Source organism: Limanda limanda, chromosome 3, assembly GCF_963576545.1.
Source record: "Limanda limanda chromosome 3, fLimLim1.1, whole genome shotgun sequence".
Lineage (NCBI taxonomy): Eukaryota > Metazoa > Chordata > Actinopteri > Pleuronectiformes > Pleuronectidae > Limanda > Limanda limanda.
In genome coordinates, this window is record NC_083638.1 from 3895955 (window position 1) to 3920118 (window position 24164).

The 24164-nt window shown below is 44.3% G+C and overlaps 1 protein-coding gene across 1 annotated transcript in view; it reads left to right on the forward strand.

Annotated features, from left to right (window-relative positions):
* Window positions 1–24164, forward strand: part of LOC132998923 (C-myc promoter-binding protein-like) — a 66874-nt gene that overhangs the window by 24263 nt on the left and 18447 nt on the right. Inside the window, exons 3-19 of the mRNA XM_061068670.1 lie at window positions 314–560; window positions 921–990; window positions 3636–3805; window positions 5544–5818; window positions 6935–7001; window positions 7236–7294; window positions 7434–7578; window positions 8381–8556; window positions 9070–9170; window positions 11119–11334; window positions 14387–14532; window positions 14745–14783; window positions 17863–17996; window positions 18694–18826; window positions 19192–19398; window positions 19491–19619; window positions 22631–22772. Coding sequence (XP_060924653.1) covers window positions 314–560; window positions 921–990; window positions 3636–3805; window positions 5544–5818; window positions 6935–7001; window positions 7236–7294; window positions 7434–7578; window positions 8381–8556; window positions 9070–9170; window positions 11119–11334; window positions 14387–14532; window positions 14745–14783; window positions 17863–17996; window positions 18694–18826; window positions 19192–19398; window positions 19491–19619; window positions 22631–22772 — 2456 coding nt within the window. The remainder of the gene's footprint in view (window positions 1–313; window positions 561–920; window positions 991–3635; window positions 3806–5543; window positions 5819–6934; window positions 7002–7235; window positions 7295–7433; window positions 7579–8380; window positions 8557–9069; window positions 9171–11118; window positions 11335–14386; window positions 14533–14744; window positions 14784–17862; window positions 17997–18693; window positions 18827–19191; window positions 19399–19490; window positions 19620–22630; window positions 22773–24164) is intronic.

Genomic DNA, 24164 nt, shown 5'->3' on the forward strand with positions numbered 1-24164 from the left:
TGAATTTAGGTCAAACTGTGCTCAAGTTTAAAGTATTGTCCTTTTAAAAGAAAGGGAAGCTGCAGCGTTTTGGAAAAATCCGACATTTCATAAAAATGTTGCTTTCCAGGTCATCGGGTCCGAAGCAGACATTTGGCTGAATCAGCTCTTTTCTGTAAAAACTGGGATAAATGCCTAAAGTTACAATGAAATCCGGGGCTCCACCTAATTGGCCCAGTGAGATCATGGCTGCACATTGTGTTCATTAGTTCTAACCCGGTGATCACACTGGGAACGACTCGATCCCTGGCTGACTCCTGCCTCCTCTCCCCAGGGTGCTGTTTGAGTGGAAGGAGCGCCTGAAGCAGGGCTGCCACCTCATCCAGACCACGCCCACCGGTCGCCCGGCCAACATCAGCGGCAACTCCTCTCAGCGCATCTACGTCACGTACCGCCGGGCGCCCGAGAGCCAGCCGCACGCCGCCCTGGCCGTCACAGACATCTGCATCATCGTCCCCAGCAAGGGGGAGTCGCCGCCGCACACCTTCTGTAAGGTGGAGAAGAATCTCAACAGCAGCATGGTGAGACTTGGTACCGCTGCTACAACAAACCTACACAAATGTCCACGTTGCAATCACTGTTGCATCATAGCGTTCTCACAGGCGTCACCATCTGTTTCACTTGTTCATAGACATAAGAAGTACTTCGATGATTTTAGATTATTAGCAGTAGAGCTGCACCCAAATGATCATTGAGTCTGACGCTGCGGAGGTAAAGTATAATCGTACAGAACCTTATCACAGAGTTCACTGACTGGGAAAGTGAAGATTTGGTGTCAGAGGACAGTAAAACTTTATGGATGTTTTAAAAGTATTGCAGCGACTCTTCATGGGGTCGCAATTGTACGATAACGTTCTCCTCTCTGCTCTTTTCTTTGTTAGTGGGGCTCGTCTGTTTACCTGTGTTACAAGAAGTCTGTGGCCAAAACCAACATGATTGCCTACAAAGCAGGTAAATCCCTGAACTCATCAAACTCAACACATCCTGATGTTTTCCTCCTGTTCCTGCTGATTCAAGATGTCAAGTAACGTGTCGTCTGTGAATACTTTCCATCCAAACATGTATCTGAAGAGATTAGTGTGAAGGGCATCCAGCCTCGTGTGTCAGAGCCGTCCTCCTGCAGCAGCGTCTCCAGAGGAGAGTCTGCTGCTGCAGCTGTGCTCACATGTTCAGGCTTGTTGAAGCATGTTGATGCCTCAGATTTGGAATAATGGGATAAGCCTCTGCACGCCTTTTTGTTTTTCCTCTTTTAAAGGGTTTAAATGGTTGCCGTATCTATGAAGGATTATTTCACATTAAATCCATTTGGCTTTAGAGACACTCTGCCAGTCGACTGTGTGATCGCACGTCGGCTCAGCGGCTGCAGTCGACTCAGATCGGCTTGAATAAGCAGCAGACTGTGAGTGGAGAGATTCTATCTGTTTCTCTCTAATGCTTCGGATGAGTCAGCTCAGAGAAATCTAGTTTGTTTTCAAAAATTGCCTGCCCAGGAAACATGCAGCATGCATCAAGCTTTAACGTTTTGGAAACAGATGTGATTTGCCACATCTGTCTTTGTCTCCAGGCGGATGAAGGAGTTTGATACAGAACTGGAAAAAGCAAAGCTGCTTTTTGTGGATGAATCCCTGGTTTTTGTAGGAAAGGAGAAGAAACAAACTGAAGTGTTTAGAAACCTCAAGAGACTGAAATCACATCAGTATGCACTCTGCAGTGGTATAACTTAATATCTAATATGCAACAAGAGTGAAACCTGAATATTTGTGAATGTTGCACAGTCATTGGTGTGTGTGTGTGTGTGTGTGTTTGTGTTTGTTTGTACAGATTGTGGATTATACTATTTATTCAAGAGATTTATGGCCTGACAGAAGAAATATCCAAAAAGCTAACTACATGACACAGCAGTTTCTGTTTATTTCCACAACGGGTCTAGAATATAGCTACGAAGAATTATTCTCTTATTATCAAAGTTTAGAAACAAAGTTCCCACTGCACATACACTTAAATAGAAGTGAACAGGTCAAGTTTAAGGTGAAAAACCTCCTCCACCATCGCTGGAGAGTTTTGCAATTTGCCAACAAAAGTTCCTTGGGGGTTTCTCCTGGTGAAACACATTCTGGTCTTCAACCAAACTGCTAACATCTCGAAACTAGGGCTGGGCAACGATTAAAAGTTTTAATCGCGATTAATCGCATGATTTCCCTGATTAATCACGATTAATCGCATTTGTACACGCAAAATCCAATAATGAATTAAATAGTAGTGTATAGCGCAATTTTATTTTCAATGTTCTGCCATATGAACGAAAGTGCCATAACATTTGTTGTGCAAACACTTTTAACATCAGCATTTAATACAGTAGCAGTTAAATAAAATATTCAGTGTAAATCTCAACTTAACAATGTTATCAAAGCAAATACAAAGTTAAAGCTCAATGCCACTGCCAGGGCATTAATGTTATCCTCTTCGTTATGAAAAATCTATACTCCTCCCTGCGTCTAACGTAGTCTGCCGAAGCCTCGCTCCACTCGCTGTTTCGTTGAGTGATTTGCTGATATCAACTGTGTGTTTTGCATTCAGGTGATATTTTAGACAGGAAGTGCTCCGGTGATAAGAAAATTCACCTTGGCAGTGGTTACAAATTACTTTGGTTCTGTCGACTCCGCCGTCTGGAAGAACTTTAAAATGAAAATGGCCATGTAAAAGCTCCGTACCCTTATCCATGGTTGTTTATCCGCCAATTATTTTCTTTTTTCCGGTTCCGCAGCAGTCAGCAACAGACTTTCACAAAATAAAAGCCTGACTTTCACAATAAAACAATAAATAATCAAACCTGAGTTAATGCGAGATAAAATAATTAGTTGAGTTAAATAAGTGATGAGTTAACTCGTAATTAACTAGTTAACTTGCCCAGCCCTACTCGAAACCTTTGGCAAAAAGTTTGTGTCAAGGGATTTCCAACCGTAGTGTCTGCAGTCTGCTGTATATCACCAAACCTAGACTTCACGGTGGGTCCACACACAATTGTTGTGACTGTAGACTAGTGTAGTAAGTTGTTCTCGGGGGGGGGGGCACTTGCCCTCTTTGCTTGTTGCTTCACCCTCGGAGTTTCAGAATGAGGACATCTGAGGAGCGTTTGATGATTCGTAGTTTGACAGTTTGCGGGTTTGTAACTTGTGTGGCAGAGCGTGTTTAAAAACAACACAAACTGTCGCTGTTTGTGTGTCTGCTAGTTAGTGTTGCTTGTGTTGCATCATCTCCGAGCCAGATTTAGAAGTTGCCCAGAGTGAGCAAAAATGTAATCTCCACTTCATTGTTTGTTGTTTGTGTCCAGTGACAGTGACTAATCACCTCAAGGCCTCATTACCCAGCACTGGTTTCTTATTCCCGAGCCGTTGAAACCGCTGAGTCGATGAAGTCGCACAGAATCATCGTGACTTAGAGAAACCGAACTTGTCTTGTTTCATTCTGAGCTCGTTAGAAAGACAGTTCTGAATCGGGATTAGCTGTTAATAGGTAATCACAGTGGGGGGAAGCTGCACTTAGCATCTCCCTTAATTGAGCCAGTTTGTTTGTTTGTTTCTTTAATTTCCTTCCAGGTTTATTCAGCAGATATCCAGAGGAGGACTATGAGTCATTCCCGCTGCCGGAGTCGGTCCCTCTCTTCTGCCTTCCCATGGGCGCCACCATCGAGTGCTGGCCGGCGAACACCAAATACTCCCTCCCGGTTTTCTCCACCTTCGTCCTCACCGGATCCTCTGGAGAGAAGGTAAGACGGAGGAGGATCTCTGCAGCTTCACTACGAACACACACGTCTGTAGCAGCAGCAGCAGCAGCTCTGAGAGTCTGGCAGAGAGCGTTCGACCTCATCAAGCGACTGTAACTGCCGTCTGTGCAGCTGACACCACCACAGCGTGGAACGGGAAAACCACAAAGCTCTGGATGCCACCAGGGAAAGTGGGTCAGGCCTGCACGTCGCTTTTGTCTGTAGAAAAAACCTTGCGTCTCCACATCCAGGCTTTGTTTGTTTTTGTTTTTTTTTTAGCAGGCGCTTATTGGCTGAAGAAGAAAAAGATAGAAACTGAATGAGGGTTGTTGGTTTTTTCTGGAGAAGTCAGTTTGTGATTTGGGGAAAGTTTATTCACCGAATTAACGGACATGAGAGACGCCACATTTTCAGTTAATTTCCCAGCTCTACTCTGACGTGTATTTCCTCATTTATACATCATATCCCAGTTCGGTGGGTTGGATAAAAATGTGATTAAGTGAATAAAGATGGATGACATGACAGCCCCTAAAAGGTGATTACCCCCTGGTGGCTGGCTGCAGTAAAGGTCATAAAACCCTGCCTCCTCCAAGTTAGTGGAATGGACATGGACCAAATTAGAACGTCAAAGTCATCGAGAAATACATGTTTTCTATTATTTATGTTTCTTTTTAAGTGATTCTTATCACATGGATGTGTTTTCATGTTTCTGATAAGTTTGTTTTTTGAATCTGATCGTGAATCAGCAAAGTTTCACGTTTCCAGGAAGCAGAGGGGGGGGGGGGGGGGGGTTACTTGACCTGATGTTGACACTGACTCAGCTCACTGCTGCTGGTTTGGAACTCACGCTATCGATGTAGAATAAAGGTGAAACACCAGAGCTCTACACTTTCTTTATTTCTATTCATATTACTGTTTCTATTTAATTTAGAGTGCAGGGATGAACTAGAAGGTTTTTTAACTGTCTGCTCCTCTTCATTATAAAGTGGCCGGGTCGTCTGTCGGACTAGAAGCTTCTGGAAATGATTGTTATACAAAAGCAGTATTAAAGTAAATGTGGTTAAGAGGCTGTGTGTTTTTTCATTACTGCAGACAACTGGGTGTCATTGGCAGCTGTTTTGATGATTGATTATTAATATTCAATTAAAAATACATTTGCCTCTTGCAGATGCTCGGTGCCAAAATATTTCCTACTTTTATTTGTGTTGTCTCATTTTAAATTAAATATCTTTGGGTTTTAAGACTTCAGCTTGGACTTCGAGGAATTCTCTGGCATCTTTGCTCAAATATAAGTTGGTAATGATTGATTTGGCAAATTATTAACCTCTGTCAATGAGGTTATGTTTTCAACCCCGGTTGTTTGTTTGTTTGTCAGCAGAATTACACAAAAGCTACTGAACAGATTTCCAGGAAACTTGGTGGAAGGAGGAAAAAATTTAAATTGAGAGATTTAACATTTCTACTGATTTCAAAGGGAATAACTGATTTATCTTGATGGAAAACTTTAGGCATATTAAGTGGACTTATATTGTGAGTGTGTGCAGTTGGGTGCTGCTAAGTTGAGTTAACTGTCGGTCCCCGGTGCAGATGTGACCTCCGACCTGAACCTTTCTCCCCCAGGTCGACAGAGATGCTTCGTTTAAAAGCATGTGTCACATCATAAACACAACCACAGAGCACTGCAGTGTGTCTCTTTACGAGTTGTGTAACCGTTGTGTAACCGACGTGTCTCCTGCTGCAGGTGTACGGTGCGGCCATCCAGTTCTACGAGCCCTTCCCACAGGAGTGCCTGACCGACCAGCAGCTCTCCCAGCTCGGCCTCCTGAGCCTGGACCCCCCCGAGCCCTCCTCCGCCCCCCCGAACCCCAGCGGCAACACCCCCGACCCCCGCCTGGTCCACACCAACAAGTGCATCTGTCTTCTCTCTCACTGGCCCTTCTTTGACGCCTTTCGCAAGTTCCTCACATTCCTGTATCGCTACTCCATCTCCGGCCCTCATGCCCTGCCCATCGAGAAGTGAGTCATCGCTCAGGTTCATACACATGAAACAAATTCTGTTTGTGTGTCCGTCTCAAACAGAACATTTTTCTCACTTTATGACTGGACACTGGGATTAACTCCACGTTTTACTCAGTTATAAAAAGTTGACCAAATTATCTTATATATTCTTCCTGCTGTTAAGAAGCAAATCAATTGAAAATGAAATTAATGTATGACACAAAACTAAAATGGCATAAAAAACAGAATATATACACAAACATGGACTTAATTGTTGTTTTCAGTCATCGTCTTCCTCCTCCTCCCTAACCTTAACCAACATATACTCGCATGCTTTCTTCGCGTTGCCGTGCTTGTTAAACCATATATCCACTAGAGGGCAATAAAGAGTCGAGAGTTTCTAACAACAGCAAACATGTCGACGGTGGAGGAAGCTGTGAAGCAACAACTTAAAGACGCTTGTAGTTTCTTACCAAATCGTAAAGTCTCTCCTCAATCACACTTCTTCATGTCTTCCTCGTGTCCTGTATTCATTTCGCACGAACTACTTAGCTACGCCCCCCCCCCACACACGATTTTCAGTAGTACTGCTCTGTTTGGTCCGTGTCTGTCAGCTTTCAGACGAAATTAACCCAAAAAATGGACAGGAGACTTAAATCTGTTTACGTGTTCGTATCGAATGTTGAGCATAAATCAGTCTGTAGTATTTCAAGTTGACAGAAATATAACATTCATGCATATAGGAGTCTACGATATGGTTTAGGGTTTGGGGGGGCATATGGCTAAACTCAAAATTTTACACTGTATAATTAACTTTTTCTGTTTTTCTCTACATTTGGGGAAACCAAAGAAAAAGTAAATAATAAATGGTGACAGTGACAAAATAGTCCCATAAATAACAGACCCATGACCCTCAGCTGAGGATTTTCCCTACCGGGGTGAAGTTGTGGAAACCAGGATACTCACTTGACTTGATCCTGGTCATGTGATGTGTGCCAGGAGATTCATGCCTCTTGTGTTTCACCGCTGCTCGTAACTCGTGCCCGTCCGCGAGAGGGGCGAGCTGATGGATGACTCGGCCGCCCACCGGAGTTATTTCTGGCCTCACCTCCTCCCTGTTCTTCTCCCTCTCAGGCACATCTCACATTTCATGCACAAAGTTCCCTTCCCCTCGTCTCAGAGGCCTCGCATCCTGGTGCAGGTGAGTTTTGCTCACAAGGTATTTGTTGTTTGTCTGTGTAACAATAGTGCACTGATAATGTGTCATCGTCTGCCTTGTGATGCGTGTGGTTCTCTGAAGGTGTTTGGATGCCTGAGGGCTGCAGCCGAGGCAACATTTAGATCCTCCGCTACAGTTGAATATTTGAATTATTCAGTGTAGGTGTACTTTTCTTTGCCTGGTTGGTTTTTATCTCACTTTCCATCTTTTCTGCAGCTTTCCCCTCACGACAGCCTGATGCTGAGCCAGCCGGTGTCTTCTCCTTTACCGCTCAGGTGAGAGTTCACACGCATCAGCCACTGATCCGCCTCAAATCACACATAGAAGTGTCTGTGCTCAACAAACACATTTCATTTGCAATATTTCTCAAAATTCTGAGTTTTCTGGAGATTTGTATCTAAAAACGATTTGCAGCGGTGGCAGATTTTCCACGCTGCTCCAAAACCTCGGAGCCGAGAACGCCATCACGCTGCTGGTGTTCGCCGTCACCGAACACAAGATCCTGGTGCACTCGCTGCGACCGGCCGTGCTGACCAGTGTCACCGAAGCACTGGTGTCTGTAAGTTACTGCATCGAACCAGGAGCTCACCTCCACCAGGCTGCTGCCCTGCCCTTTGCTTTTGTCTATTTCTTTCTTTTGCATATAATATTTAAGCAAACTGCACTGTAGGGCTGTGCAATTAATCGAATTTTAATCGTGATATCGATTATTGGTCAAACGATCTCAAAACTACTATAATTCGAAAGTGTTTTTTTTGAGAGAAATACTTAATAAATGCATCATGTTTTCAAACTCAAAAATAATTGTTTGAATAATTGTGATTTCAATATTGTCCAAAATAATCGTGATTATGATTTTTTCCATAATGGACCAGCCCTGCCGCACTGCCAATAGTGAAGTTATTCATTTCTGATAGTGATAGTAGCATGAGTTGCTGTGTTAGAATGATCCTATACAAAGCTCTACTGCCATTCTTTTTGAATTTCTTTTTTTAACTTGTACTAATCTATATCCAGTTGTCTCTTTAACACTAATATATGAATTCTTTCAGTGATTTTGTTTGTTTGGTAATTCCTCTTGTGGGTGTGGTCTTTCTGATTACTGGTTATAACCAGACCGGACAGAATTGTATAGATTTAATTTATGGTTTTCCTATTTGAGTTGTGTAAAATAAGCAGATGTTGTGTGTCTATAGAATTCTGTTTACCCCTTTGTGGCAACACAAATACATCGGCAGCAGATAACATCTCAGGTCGGTGAAGGCCTCACGCTCTCTCTCTCTCTCTCTCTCTCTCTCTCTCTCTCTCTCTCTCTCTCTCTCTCTCTCTCTCTCTCTCTCTCTCTCTCTCCCGCTCCTCAGATGATCTTCCCGTTCCACTGGCCCTGTCCCTATATTCCTCTGTGTCCCCTGGCGCTGGCCGACGTGCTGAGCGCCCCCTGTCCTTTCATCGTGGGAGTGGACTCTCGCTACTTCGATCTCTACGACCCCCCGCCCGATGTGAGCTGCGTGGACCTGGACACAAACACCATCTTCCAGTGAGCATCACACAAACCCTCCCATCGCTTTCGTTATCTAGAGAAACTATGAGGCGTGAGATCTATGACATTAGCTTATTTGGAAAACATTATCTGTCTCCATGATGAAGCCTGAACTTGATCGTTTGAAAGGTTGAACTTTAGGGCAGCGAGCCGCACATATATAACATTCAGCACTTTCCAGCTTTAAGATCAACATTGTTTTCCTTTCACATATTTTTTTCCAGACCACATTCGTGTCTGTTCAGGAGTTCTAAGTTTAGAGGTCACGCCAATTTCCTGGAGCCTGGTGGGAATTCTTATTTTTACAGTGTCAGACTTGTTTTAGTTTGAAGCCAATGCAATTTTCTGGTATGTCAGGTGAGGCCAGCGATGGTTCACATCATTCTTTGGCCTCATTAGCAGCCAGACAGCGTGAGGGTGGTCTGCACCGAGCCGGTCCGACCACTGTCCGTGTTGGTTTAGGCCTCTCAGCCTCCCAGCAGCTCAGTGTCTCTGCCTCTGCTTTTTCAGCAATGAAGATAAGCGAGCGCTCACATGGAAGATCCTGCCAAAGAAAGCCTGTAAAAACCTGATGAATGTGCTGAGCAATCTCTACCAGCAGCTGCTCGACGGTGAGTCCTGGGCTGGGGAATCAACCGGAACACGTTTTCATACAAATGTGCCGGTTGTTTGATTTGTGTTGTTTTCATTTCATGGTCAATCCTGCGTGTCTGGTAAAAACAAAAATATTTCAGGAAACGTTTAAAATTTGTGTTTTTTTCGTCTTATTCTGTGTTCGGTTGAAGAAATGATTTCTGAACATCGAGTCAAAGCCTCGTTCTTTCACACTGGCCAGAAAAAACACGAGCAGCTATGAACATCCGGCTTTTGTCTCCAGTGTGAAAGGAGGCAAATCGCTCCCAGGTCCAATAACTCTGCAGTAGTCACGTATATTTATCGTCTACAGCTCTGATCGGTGGTGAAATATGACAAATGCGTGAACACACTAATCTCTGCACTGTAAAAACACATATTTACTGATCAAAACTCGTACTGGGAGGAGCTTCCACCCACAGATGAGAGGCAATGGATCCATTTTACCAGTCTGGACAGGAGCAGCTCACATTCACCCCCCTGCTCTATGGGGCTGGCTGCTGCTTCTGTGGAACTAGCCAATAATAATGCTTAGCAGAAATGGTGCTCTACTTTATGCTGTAGCACACCTGAGAGCCAACTTTTCATGTTGTGGTCGTCTGCAGGTTTGTGTACTGGAATGAGAAAAGAGTCAGTCGCCATTTAAAAACATGTATTTACACACTTATGTTCATTTTCAGGATATATGACTTCTTTGACTGTATAATCACATTGTGTAATCAATACAAGCGAATGTGAGGCTAATTAAGATCCTCAGAGTTCTACTTCATTCATCATCATTAGTTTGGGATTCTGTTGTCTTTCCAGTTTGTCCTGGATTCAATCCAATCAGCAGAAGCTGAACACCAGCAATAATCCCATCATAGCTTTATATCCCAATTACCCGTCTGCCTCCAGCTCCGGGCTCATTGTGTTATTGTCAACTTTCCCTGCTGCTCGCTCAGCTCACTCTCTGAGCTCACTCACGCAACCCGCTGCTCGACGAGCGGTAGAAATTGAATAAATCAATTTACTGATTCAGTGAAGGTGAGAAATCCACCCGGTCGCCGCAACAAGTGCTGAATATTGATACGTCAGCCGGAGATTTAATTTGAGACATTTAAACCTCGTAGACCTTCAGAAACTCCAGTTTATTAAATCTGATGACGTAATCCTAATCCTCGTTCACCAAACAGGACTTGAAGCAACACTATGTAATGTTTCACCTTAGAACACCAGCTTAAAAATGAGCTTGATGACTAATTTCGTCTGTTGCCTGTAACTCCGGTGACTGGGTTCGATCTCCTGTGAAAAAAACTGACCGAGACTCACAGCTTCAACTATCACAATCAGAAGCTATTAAAAAAACAGAGTTTATCTTCAATATTCAGCAGGAAACCTTTAAAATATAAAGAACTCTAAACAGATCCTGGGTAATCCTAATCCTTGGTCACCAAACTAGTCATAAACACTATGTAATGTTTCACCTTAGAACACCAGCTTCAAAATGAGCTTGATGATGACTAATTTCTCCTTAATTCCCACTGGGTTCGATATCCTGTGACAAGAGAGACGGCTTCAACTGTCACAATCAGCTCCAGCAAGTTGAAGAGTGAAGCTGAACTGAGATCAATTAAAAAGACTCAGAAGGTATTAAAAACCAGAGTTTATCTCCGATATTCAACTGGAAACCTTTTAAAATATGAAGAACTCTAAACAGATCGTGTGTGATATCCAGCGTTCGGTTGTGTTGCAGTTCAGCAAGTGAGACGACACAGTCACGGATCCACTCTTCACACTAATAGACTTCGATCGTAATGACTTCATCAGAATTCAAACGATGGCACATTTTCGGCACCCGCCTCAGTTTGAAGGAACGATTGAACGATAATGTTGATGCTAATATGCACTGAGTAGATGCTGAATGAATGTTCTCTGTGTCTCCAGGTCAGCAGCGACCCGACGGGCTGCTGGAGCTGAGCATGAGCGACTCCTCGGAGCTGAGCTGTGGGAAGAGCCTTCACACGCTGGAGCTGGAGATCCAGGAAGCCTTCCTGCGCTTCATGGCGGCCATTTTGAAGGGCTACCGGTCCTTCCTGCGACCCATCACCCAGGCGCCGTCCGAGAAAGCCACAGACGCCAGCTCGCTCTTTGACCTACAAGGTATTCAGAAGTATAAACCTCTTTCCCTGTGCAGGATTCTAGAGACTCGGAGGAAACAGGACGGATGAACCCATCTGTCCTTTTCCTCCGAAGCCTCCTTAAACCAGCCATCCATCCACTGCAGTGTCAGGAGCCAATTTCTCTTCTCTCTGAAATAAAATAATCTCCATGATGGCTCCAACCGAAGTGTTTATTGATTGCAGATGGTTGAAGCTTTGCTGGTTTAATACCAGTAGTCTGACGTGTGCGGTGCCAGCTGCTCCACCACACGCTCCTGAGGACGGTGGAGCTGATCTGTGCCGGGTGGATTTGAGTTGTTTTGCTGTGGTGGTTGAGGAATTCATCCATTTGGCTTCAGAAGCTCACGGAAATGTTTGTGTAGCATCGTTCAAACTGAATATGATCGTATCGCTTTGGCACGATTTGACAGATGCCCTGAGGCGAACAGATAATGAGCCTTCACCTAAAGGAGAAGTTTTTTTCTGCAAGTGTGTTATATAGCGTTTTTCTGTGAATTTAAAAGTTTGTGTTATTTTTCACAAACTGAAGTTGGAAGTTGGAAACACAGCGACTCCTCAGCCACATATTGTCCCTGATGCTCTGCGACGCTTTAATCTCGGCAGTGGCAGCTTCTTCTACCCCCAGGTGCTGTAGTTCCTCCGTAATGTATTCAAGTTTTCTTCTATATGGATCAGATTATTGTCTTGTAGTTGCTTTTCTAACACGTGGATTTCGAACCAGAAAGTTTTGATTTAGCCGCCACCTCTCTCTGGATCCGACAGCACTCAAAAAAATGTGGAAGTTCATCTTTAACCTTAAACAAAAGATCGGGGATCTCTCGGAAGAAAGCAGGTGGAAAATCTGTTGAAAAGTTCCCATTCAAATCCAAAGCTCTTCAATCTGATTTATCTTTTGGAGACAACCTGTTTAAACTGATTCAGATGTTTCTTATTGCTTAAGCTTATTGCTATATTTAGTTTTTATCCTCAGTCAGTTTCTCAGATCAGTCGCAGTCTCATTCAAGGTTCTTGGGACCCAGAGCGTCAGAGTTTTTTTTGTCTATTTAAATAATCTGAGGTCTGATCTGAGGGATTGATTTGTAAGGTTAAGCTGTTTGTGTCGAGCAGATCAATAACATTCTGAGTATTTTAGATCCAGTGTGTTGGTTTGAGGACCTGATCGACCAGCAGTGAACTGATGTAATCCCCAAAAGTGTAGTCTGCTCCTCTTATCGGTCGTGATCCGGTCTCTGGTCGAGTCCCGGTTGTACAGTAACAGTGGATTATTAGAGCTAATGAGCCCATGAATATATAAACAAATGCTGTGTCATCTCTAGCACCTTCCTCTCTCCAGCTGGTCAGACTCGAGGAACAGATGGTGCTGTTTAAAACATGAGCTTTCACAAGTGTCCATCTCCACCTCTGAGTAAACACACAGAAAGTGTTTACGTAGCGTTTGCCAGGGGTCGGGGGTTCAAGGCTGTTCTGTCAGTTTGCAAAAAGCAGCGACCACGAAGCCTCCAGAGGCTCGAGTCCGGCCTCTGCGTCCGGGGCCGGAGGACGGCTGCAGCCAAGGTCGAGTCCGGAGTGAGTTACACGATACAGCAAACAGGACGTTACACAACCCTCCAGCTGAGGAGAGGAGTCTATACGTCTGGTGGATGTCAAATCTACAGCAGCATAAAATACAGAATGTGTTATCGTTTTGCTGCCTCCCAAAATAGAAGTGTCCTCCGATATCTAATTATAGAGCTCTCAGTCCGTCACCTTAACTTCATTAAATGCAGGGAGAGTCTGTGTCCGGAGTCCCGTCTGTAAATAAGATGAAGAGCTGAGAGGAGTTAGGGTCCGACTCGATGGTCCCGGCTGCAGATCAGTGTCCGGATCATAGACTGCATTACAGATCCCAACCCTCGCCTCCTCCATGTTAGCGCATGGGATATGAACCCCAGAAGTCAAAGTATACGTGAAGCAGGCGGCACGGTGTTGCAGCGGTTATCCCCGTCTAATCCCAGTTTGGCTTGGAGCAACACAAACAAACAAACAACTGTTTAACTCTTTATTGAATGCTATGAAAATGAGGTGGGACATCATGACGGTGATTTCCATTTCCTGATCGCTGTTGCTCAGACTCCGGCTCAAAAATGATGGTAGTGTTTGTACCTGGGATGTCTCAGGTTTATTTCTGTACAGAGGTGGGAAGTGCAGACACGTCGTTCGTCTTTATATAGACTCTAATGCTTAGGAGTGAAATATTCATCAGCTGCAGGAAGTGTTTCTCAGTGTTTGGCTTCCACCTCTGAGCCGTGAGCCAGTGTCCATCCATCCTGCTTCCAGTCCCACAGCAGCAGCAGCAGCAGCAGCGGCTTATTAGTCAGTTAAACTGCTTTCAGCTTCCATCAAGGAAGCTATTCATCCCAAAAAGACCATTATACTAATAACATTGTGTTTGGCTGCTGCTGCATCATCCAGCACCAGACAAATGGAGGTTGTATACGCTGTACATGGAGCCTTTATCAATCAATCAATCAAGTTTTATTTGTATAGCCCACATTCACAAATAACAATTCGTCTCATGGGGCTTCAACATTGTGTGACATCCTCTGTCCTTAACCCTCAACAAGAGTAAGGAAAAACTACTAAAAACCCTTTTCACAGGTAAAAATATGTAGAAACCTCAGAGAGAGCCACATGTGAGGGATCCCTCTCTCAGGACGGACAGAAGTGCAATAGATGTCAGGTGTAAGAAAACATCCTCAGGATTTTTAGCAGCATCCATTAGGCTAAACATTTTTCAATACTATGTGTCAGGCAGTCCCGCTGCAATCACAGTCTCTGGCCAGCAGCAAGACCACGATCCAGCATCAGGATGAGATCCACTATAGTCCACAGTCATTGTCCACCGCGAGTGGGAGAATGGAGTGTTTCTGTACACACCTTCGGAAGGAGTCTGTGAATCACTCCTGTCAATCATTTTTCAGCAATTTTGAATATCTTAAATAAACGTTTGGTCATTTATTCAGGAGCTGACGTTTAAACATCTGTGTCCTCAGGCTTCTTGAAAAGCCGCGACCGCTCTCACCAGAAGTTCTACTCGCTGATGACCAAGACCCAGATGTTCATCCGCTTCATCGAGGAGTGTTCCTTCGTCAGCGACAAAGACGCCAGCCTGGCGTTCTTCGACGACTGCGTGGACAAGGTGAGCTAAAGTCGTTCCTAAATTGTGCCGTTTATATTTTCTTTCTGATGCAGTGGAATTAAGCTTCCTACAAAAACCTTCTGGAGTGATTCTGTTGTTCTCTCTTCGTCCTCCTCCAACAGTAACGGTAGCTTCTTCTCTCTCCTGTGTTGCTTCACCTTCTCCTCTTCTGTCTCTTGTCTCTTTCCTCTCCCGCCTCCACGTGCGAGCAGCTGTACAACTCAGAGCGGAGTGCAGACAAAGGAGGGAAGGTGAGTCTGTTATTACTTCTTCGATTCTGGGTTCTTTTTGTCTCCACATTGGGGATTTGTGCCTCGTGCAGGATGCTAGCAAACAACAAGATCATTAGAAATTGAAATAAGATGTAGAGGGAACTACTTGTGTCTGTTAGGCCTCATCCATACTAGTTTATTTTTGTTTGAAAACACAGATTCTGTTAAAGATGACGCCGACTTCAGAGAACTTTAGTCTCAAAGGGCAGAGACGGAGATGTTTGGAAACAACTTCGCTCACAGCAGCTTTCTGATTGGGTCTCTTGGCCTTCCCTGATTCGTCAGTTTTCAACACAACATAGATAATTACAAGTGTTACTGTGTTTTACAATGACACAACTGTTTAGTAGGAAATGAGACATTCAAGCAATCTCTTCGCACCTGAAGCGTGTTGTGTGTTCTCAGAGGTGTTCGTTTGGACGTGGATTAAAAACCGGATACAGATCCAAAACCCTCCTGTGTTCAGAGATCATTTTATTTTGAAAAGGTCTGATTCAAATGAAAAGGTACTGTGTTTGTAGCCCTTGAATCTGAAGGAAGCAGTTTACCTCCAGTCGATTCTCCAGCCGGTGGCTTCAGCCTGAGCTGTCGTGTTCATTTCCCCGCTCGCTCATCAGAGTCTGATTTATAAGGAACAAATTTAAATTAAATACTGTGACTATCCTAGAAGATGATAGTTTTCCACTATTTCAGGGGGAATATCTGAATTTGCTTCGACTGCAGTTTTTCCTGTGCTGTACACTTTTTCACGAGTGCCAGTGAGTCAGGGCTTTCAACGCTTCAGGGATTTCTGAGGCGCTAACGGAGCATGAAGAGTTTTTAGAAACATCCTCCGGGCTGGTATCCTTCAGTGTGACAGTGTGTGTGTGTCACCTCTGCTCCCCCGGCAGCGGTTTACCCCCCCCGAGCTCCCAGTGTTACTCCATCACATGTGTTTGCTGAAGGTTGCATCTCGTGTGTTTGCAGTCTTAAAGTCCACCGAGCCACTCGCTTCCCCAGTCACGTCTGAGGGTCACTGGTTTTTTACAGGTGACATTTGTAACAGACTCTGAAATAGACTCGGCCGTCCTTGGATCACTTGTGTGTGTTTGTGTGTGTGTGTGTGTGTTCTGTCTCTAATGGAGACTGTCGTGGCAATTTCCACAATAATCCCACTACCAACGAGGAAACGAGACTCAAAACTCTCTTACAGTATTGTCACACTTTAATGCTCAGAGCATGGTGCACACCACAGGGTTTAGTTGTAGTAATGCACACCAGATAGAAGACATTTCAGTTCTTTATACATTCGGCTAACCCCTCCCACTCTGGAGGGGACTGTTACAGGACAGGTTGAGATCCTTTAATCACATCAAAACAACAATGCCTAGTCTAGCAATCAGAGCAATGCATTCAGTAGTAAGGGGCTGTGTCTAGAGGAAATCAGGTTACAGAGTGTATGTTAATCAGGCCAATAAACATTCAGTTTCTGTAGGAAGGGCAGGATCAAAGAGAGGAAGCAGACTAATCCATTTGGTGGCTACAGTGGAAATTAAGGTTACAGTGGCTATGTTAATCAGGTCAATACACATTCAAATAGTACAGGATGCAGCATGATAAAGGTTACATCGTCATTCAATCATGATCAAACAGACGGGAAATACATGCCATTACAAGACATAGTGGAAGGGAATTCTAGCTTCTACTTCCTGTGGCCCCAGACCTGCACTGGGGCCCCGGGTCTTCTCGTCCTGTCTATGTTTCAGCTTCAGAATCTCTCGCAGTCTCTGTGATCTGTGGCCGGATCTCATTATTTGCTCGGAGAGAAAGTCACAAAGACGTCGTACTGCACACAAACGCACACAGCAGTCAAACAGAGAAAGATAAGGTTAGCATGTATTGATCCCCGAGGGAAAGTAGTTCATCGCAGCAACAAATTTAATTAACTCCAGCGGAGGAACCACACGGAACAGAAACTAATCACACAAAATTAAACGTAATTGAATCAATTAACAGCTGTAAAAAAGCAAACTGTAAAGGGGGGAAATTGAATGTAAAACTAGAACCGTAGAGCGCATACCTCCGCTAACGCTCAACAGAGCCCTTATGAAACCACATTTAAATTCACTAGATCCAGATGTTTGTGTGGATCCACAAACCAGAATGTTTGTGTTGTTTTTTTGGCTCATGACCCATCCAACCACCAAGTTTCATAGAAATCATCCGTACTTTTTGCTGACAAACAAACAAACAAACAAACAAACAAAAAAACAGACTGACGGGTGAAGCAGGACCTCCTTGTGGAATTCTTAAAATACAACCGAATCACATTTCAACCAGACAGTAATTTATCATGTACAATACAGGAATAACTGTTCAGAAGAGAGATTCATGATAAATCTAAATGTATGTGCGTCTCAATGGATCATGATGGAAAATCTAATTTAATTTAAGTTTACAGCTTTAAACAGTGACACTTCTTGCAGGTGTTTTAGTTTGAAGGCCTCTTCATGTGGCTTCCCTGTCAAAGTTCTTTAACATGATTCAAACCTGGTTTTGGTCGGGCTCTTATTTATTATATTTATATAAGATTTGATTGGTATGAATAGATTTGTGACATTAAAGATAATATTTTCACTGTAGGAGACTATGAGGGAAGATGGAGAACTAAATTGTTTAGGCTAGTTTCAGCTTTGTGTGCGTGTGTGTAATAGAGACGGGTTGCAGGGAGGTAGACTAATTATATATAAATATAAAAAACAAGAGAGAGTAAAGAGAAAGGGAATCTAGGTCACCTGCTGTCGTCCTCCCTCCGCTCTGCCAGACACATTCTGTAGGAATCCTTCTCTCCGGGTGACGGATACGAAGCTGATTCTAATTTACGGTTTGGAAACAGTGTTTATTTAAAAGGTGTCAGGCCAAACACTGAAACATTTATTACTGGGCATAAATTCCGGATTCAACGTCCCATGAATCGTACTCCCTGGTTCTCTCTGCTGTGCAGCACCACCCACACATCTCTGCTTGTGTGTCTGTGTGTGTTTGATTGTGTGTTTGATTGTGTGTGTGTGCTCTGCAGGGGGACGGCGAGAAGCCGGAGGAGTCCAGGCTGATGGAGTTTGATGAATCCCAGCGCAGTGAGCACACGGTGTTCATCACACCTCCAGAGCTGCCCCCCCTGCCCGAGGGGGAGGAGCACCCGCTCTGCTACAGGTACATACAAATAATCTTTACACTCAAATGTTGGAATACATAAAACGTTTATTATTATTATCAAACCACGACTTCACAGCGGAACAGAAAGTGAATCACGTGTTAATAAGTCAATGATTCCATCTCTAAACAGGCTGCTACTGTTTTAAATGTGAAAGAAGACACTTCCTGTTCTTCTGAGCCGTAAACAGGACTGTAACTTAACAGCAGGGGGGGGAATTACAGAATCTAAATAATAAATTGAGTGGAAATTCGTTGAGTCGCAGTCGTAGCAGGTGATGATGAGGATCAGCAGGAGTCCAGCTCCCTCACTCAGGTGAAGAACATGACTGTGTGGGTCTGACTCTGTGGTTTTTGGATTCCACAGTCGAGTTTTGCTCTGTGTAGTTGATGCTCTTTCAGAAACACCTCAATTAACTTGCCCTAATAATCCATGATGACCTGCAGCCTTCCAGAATTTTGATCGGCTCTCGTTGAATCTAATTACAGTAAAAACCATATTTATGATCAGTGTGACCTTGGAAGGAATTATTTTATTTCAGATGTTACTGGAATATGACTTTTCCTTTGCAGAGGCTGGTGGATTCTTCTTGAGTTGAAGTAGAACAAGAGATGTTTGAGTTGTAAAACCGTGCGACTGCTTTCACTAACGTGTGTGTGTGTTTGTGTGTGTGTGTGTGTGTGTGTTTCTCATCAGGTACGATGGTTTCCCAGTGTTGAGTCTTGACCTGTTTGACCCCATGGAGGGCCTGCGGACCCCCGCCTCCCGCCTCGCTGCCAGACAGAGCTGCCCCACCAGCCCCGCCCCCATGTTCAGACGCACCAAGCAGGTCAGCGCCGCAGTCACTCACCGCTGTCGCACGTTCGATTCCTGAAGTGTTTTGTCTCTAAGCACTCGAATCCGAGCAAAGCAAAATCGAACTCACAGAAATTAAAACCTAAACCATCAACTGCTACTTAATCCAGCAAAACTGATTTCCACGTATTCAAAATATAGGTGAGGAAAACCAAGTTGTGTTCCTATTGCAGTGGTTTTAATAATAGAGTGATAGGAGATGTTGAGACGAGTAGATTTCTCTCTAGAGTTACGGAGACAGCGGCTCCAGCAGCTTTGATATCGACAGTCACTCTCACACTTATCTGCGAAACCCTACGTAAAAAGAAAACTTTCCTTCTTCCCTCTTCACACCCACAGGAGATCAAATTGTCCCAGAAGATCGCCAAGAAATACTCCTCCATTCCCCAGCAGTGGTCCAAGTGTCTGCTCCGTCACTGCTACGGTTTGTGGTTCATCTGCCTGCCGGCGTACGTGAAGGTGTGTCACTCCAAGGTCAGGGCCCTGCGCACGGCCTACGACGTGCTCAGGAAGATGCAGGCCAAGAAGCTGCAGCCGCCCGACGAGGTCAAGTCAAGTTTCTGTCACACTTTGCGAAACATTTTGCACCTTCGGGTTGTTTTTGAATTAAATGTGATTTAAATGTACGACGACTCCAGGTGTGTTACCGGGTGCTGATGCAGCTCTGTGGACAGTACGGTCAGCCGGTGCTGGCAGTCAGGGTCCTGTTTGAGATGAAGAAGGCTGGAATCCATCCCAACGCCATCACGTACGGATACTACAACAAGGTACACGCCTGTTGTGATTACGTGTGTGGGGAATCTGCACAAAAGTGTGTAACATTAGAGATCCCAATTCAGACCTGCTGTAAAACATAATCCTGGGTTCAGCCATTGAAATGGTTCTTTCTCTGACTCATACCTTCCACTAAGCTTCCTGATAATCCATCTGGTAGTTTTTGCGTAACCTTGCCATCAAACAAACGAACATTGGTGAAAACACAACATCCATGGCTGAGATACTAAGATAACTGAAATATCACGCATCTGTGAACGCTGACTGGTTAAATAACACCAATGACGTACGTGTTTATTCGAATACAGAACAGAGGAAGTGAGATGTGGTCACAGGAGACACATTCAGGACGTATTTTAACGCCAGATGTGAACACAAGCTCACCCAAGAGATGTCCACTTGTGAGTGGATCTCTCAGGACGGACGTTAGCGTCAGGCCAGAGACATCTGGTCATTTGGGCGAATGACCTGCATCGACCCTGAGTCTCTCTTCCAAACAGAGATGCTGCATTGACAGTCAGCGTGGGTCACAGATGCAACTGGCCGACAACCAGCCTCTGGAATTGCTGACACTTCTGATTTATCTCCGCTCTGGGACTCCAGAGTGTCACAGGGCGCCGTCAGCCTGGGTGTGGGGGTTCGTGATTTGGGTTTGCTGCGGATATTCAGCTGATTCTGCTGCGAGTTTCACAAACACACGTGACAAACCCACGGCTTTGAAAAGTCTCAACCAAACTCTGAGAAGCAATATAGAACAATACAGTCTGGAGAGAACTGTCTGTTGTACAAATCAAACTGTTCCTATGCTCACGTTGGAGAGATGAGGAGATATCCTAAACTCGCCGTTGAATAAGTTAATACCAATATCACGATTTGCTTTACTATTCTGAATTATTATAGTGAGGGTATTTATTGCATTAATTAGGGTTTTATGTATCTTCTTAAAACGTGAAGCCGCACCACTGATTTGTAAAAAGCTTCAGAAGCTGTTTGATAGATTCAACATCAGAATGTTTCCAGACCCGGAGGTTTATCCACGATACTCACCAGTCTCATAAATAACTGCATCTGAATTATTACACCACCGTGCTCGGCTGCTTCGTCGCCAAAATCCATTCCTCTCCCGTTCGACAGGCGAGAGGCGGAGACTCTTTATCACGCTGATCGCTCTGCGGACGCTCGGCTCTCAGGTAGAAAGAAACATCGGTGACATTTGCAGTTCCCGTCCCCGAGGTCGCGTGGCGTCCCGTGACCATCGCACTCGGCTGTCGGGATGAATCCAGACTGTGTTATCAGCTCAGAGCGTCCCTGATGTGAGGACACGGGGAGAATAAAACCAAATGAGGTGACGAGGGAGGAGGAGACAAGGCCCCGGTAAAGGTTTCTCTGATGAGACGCCTCGGGGGGGTTGTTGTTTCATCTTTCAGGCAAAAGACTTGAACACAAACGCCAAGAGTTGCTTCTTTAGGTTAAATTCAGATATCGGTTGGTTACAGATAAAATGAGTCTGAGCACTTGTTTTAAATAAAGCCTTACTGAAGAAGAAACTAGATTTAAAGAAATTAAATAAATAAATCTGCAGCTCAATAAAACAAACTTGAAACTAATCTGAACAGAAGAGTCCTCCTGACATTGTGTTTCAGACAGAGGCTGATAGGAGGAGCTGCAGCAGCGAGACAGTGATGTGTTTAAATGAAGCTTTATACTTTAACTTTCTTCACTTGGGCCGGTGCCGTCCCCAGAACCTGTTCACAAACATAAATCCTTTGCCTTTAAATATAACAAGGTCACCAGCTCTTGTGTTTATTGCTTTTAATCTGGAAATCACTTTCATTGTTTGTAGGCTGACAAAAGTCCATCTTAGAGCTCTCACCTATTAAACATAGAGTCTAACGAAGACCGCTGTGTGTCAGTCACATGAACAGAATCCCAGACTCTGGTTCCAGGACGTTCACCTGGTCCGGGTCCTCCCAGCCCCCCCCACCCCCCCCCTCAGCAGCAGCAGCCGGTGTAATGAACCCGGTGCTTTTCAGAGGATTACCGGTGAGCTGCTCTCAGGGGGCGTGTGGAGTTTATTTTCGGAGCAGACAGCGACTGTCGAACGTGACTTGGCGACCAACAGCTGCGCCGGCTTTTCTGTTCCGCCTCCGACGCCGAGAGGGACCGAGGATCTGCACAGAGGTTTACCGGCTCTGATTAAAAATGCATTCTGAGTTTAATGAAAACAGAGATTGGGTCAGTTTCGGTTCAGTCACTTCAAAATGTCGCGTTAAAACCGTCGCGGCTGCAGTTTTCACCAGATTCAGACACTTTGTCTTCAGGGATTTTCTGTAGTTATCAGACGAATATGATAATATTCCAATGTCTGAAATGGAGAAAACACCCAAATCTTTAATAATTTGAATTCAAAATTAACTGAATCTAACACGTCTGCAAGAAAATGAAGTTTCAAGGTAACCGGCGAAAGCCAGTGAGCGTTTCCAGGTGGTGCGTCCTGTTGTTGTGAACCCAACACCTCTGGAACGCCTTGAGGGAATCTCTCCAAAATTACATAAAACACAAGTTGGAGACGAGGAAAAACTGCAAATATTGTCAAATATAGTTTGCATTGTGAACAACATATCTCAGCAACGTTTAAAGAGAATCGTCTCAGATTTGGCGCAGATGTTCACCGAGACTCACGGATTAACAGATTCGATCTGGTCGGTCAAAGGTCAAAGGTCACGCCGGCCTCACAAAACGTGCGTTTGATCTCTTGAACACGACCTCACGGCTGCTTTCTGGAATTCCTTCACCTTTTGACCAGTTGTCCCTCGGACTCAGAGATTGATTTCGATTTAGATTTCAGAGTGTCAAAGGTTAAAGGTCACGTGGATTGTCAAATGAGCCTGGAAAATAATCGACGTAGACCAGATCTGCACTGGTTGATCGGGGGGGGGGGGGGGGGGGGGGGGCATGGAGGTCATTCTAACTCCTTCACTGTGTCTTTCCTCCCGTCGTGCAGGCCGTGTTGGAGAGCACGTGGCCGTCCAGCACCAGAGGAGGTTACTTCCTGTGGATGAAGCTGAGAAACGTCGTTCTGGGCGTGGCTCAGTTCAAGCAGGCTCTACGCCGGCAGGGCCCGGTGACCCCGAGCCCTCTGTCAGGTAACTGGGCTTAGAGAGCAGCACTCTGCATGTCTGAGAGGAGGAAGGTCAGTCTGAGAAGAGAAACCTCTCCTGAATCTACTGCAACATGCACATCGATAGGGAGATTGTGAACTATACGAGGGGAATTAAACAGAACCACGTGCACATTTGGAAAGCAGCTGTTCGTATCCCACCCATTTGCAAACAGAGCTCTGCGTATGATCATAAAACGCTGACTCAGCAGTCGTTACCGGGTCGTTAAGAGGCAATAAAACGTGTGAAAATACCCAAATTTACTCCTCTAAGCACTAAAGTGTGTAAAGTCTCACAGCAACACTATGTAACTTGTTAAGTTGTTAGTTAGTTGTTGGTTAACAAGTTGTTATTACCCATGATCCTCTGCTTCCTCATGCTGAAGAGCTGCAGCTGTAACAAATCCACCAAGAATTTAGACATCTTCATATTCTCAAAGTTTCCTGCTGAATATTGGAGATAAACTCTGGTTTTTAATAACTCCTGAGTCTTTTTATCTGATCCACAATCAGCTCCACTCTTCAGCTGACTCTGAGTCAGTTCCTCTCACAGGAGATGGAACCCACTCACCAGAGTGACACAGAACAGAGACGTTCCGGGAGCGAAGGAGGAAAGTTTCTCCACCTTCACAGTCACTGAACCATCAAACACATTTTAATGAAGCTGCTCGTTATAAAGGTTTCATAGTGTTGCTTTAAGACAGTAACTGTAAAACACAAGTATCTCAACATGTGTGATGTAACTCCCCTGCATGCCGGTGAACACCTGCACACCCGCTGCATGTTGATCCCCGTCCTGCTGATCCCAGTTTATTATTTAAGATCCTCGCTGGAGTTCAACATTGTGTTCAAACCTCCTGTCAGCTGTGATTTAGTTTGAAAGAGACACAGCTTCCTGTTCAACACATTCAGTTCTATTGTCCACACACAACACATTTTTCAAATATTTTTTGTTATTATATTTACCATTAATTCATAAACGTCCTTCTGTATTTTTTACTTGTTTTGCAATACTTCATACTTTGTGTCAAGTGCTCTCTTTATAAACTTGTTATTATTATTATCATCAGGGCATTTTTATGCTTTTTTAACAGTAATTTCTCATGTTATCGTTCTGGTTCGGCTGGATTTTTATTTGGATCTGCACCAAATTGCACAAACACATAAATATCAGATCCCTTAAAGATTCCTGATTCAAATTTTCATCAAGATCCATAATTGTTTTCTCTGAGGAATCGAGGAAAAGGTTCCAAAAAAATGCAACGTTAAGGAAAGTGAGAAGAAAATCTGGATCCAGACCCAAAGTGAACGGGTTCCTCACCAAATCTTGTGAAATTAATTTGTTGCACAGACAAAATCATAACCTTCTCCCTGGAGG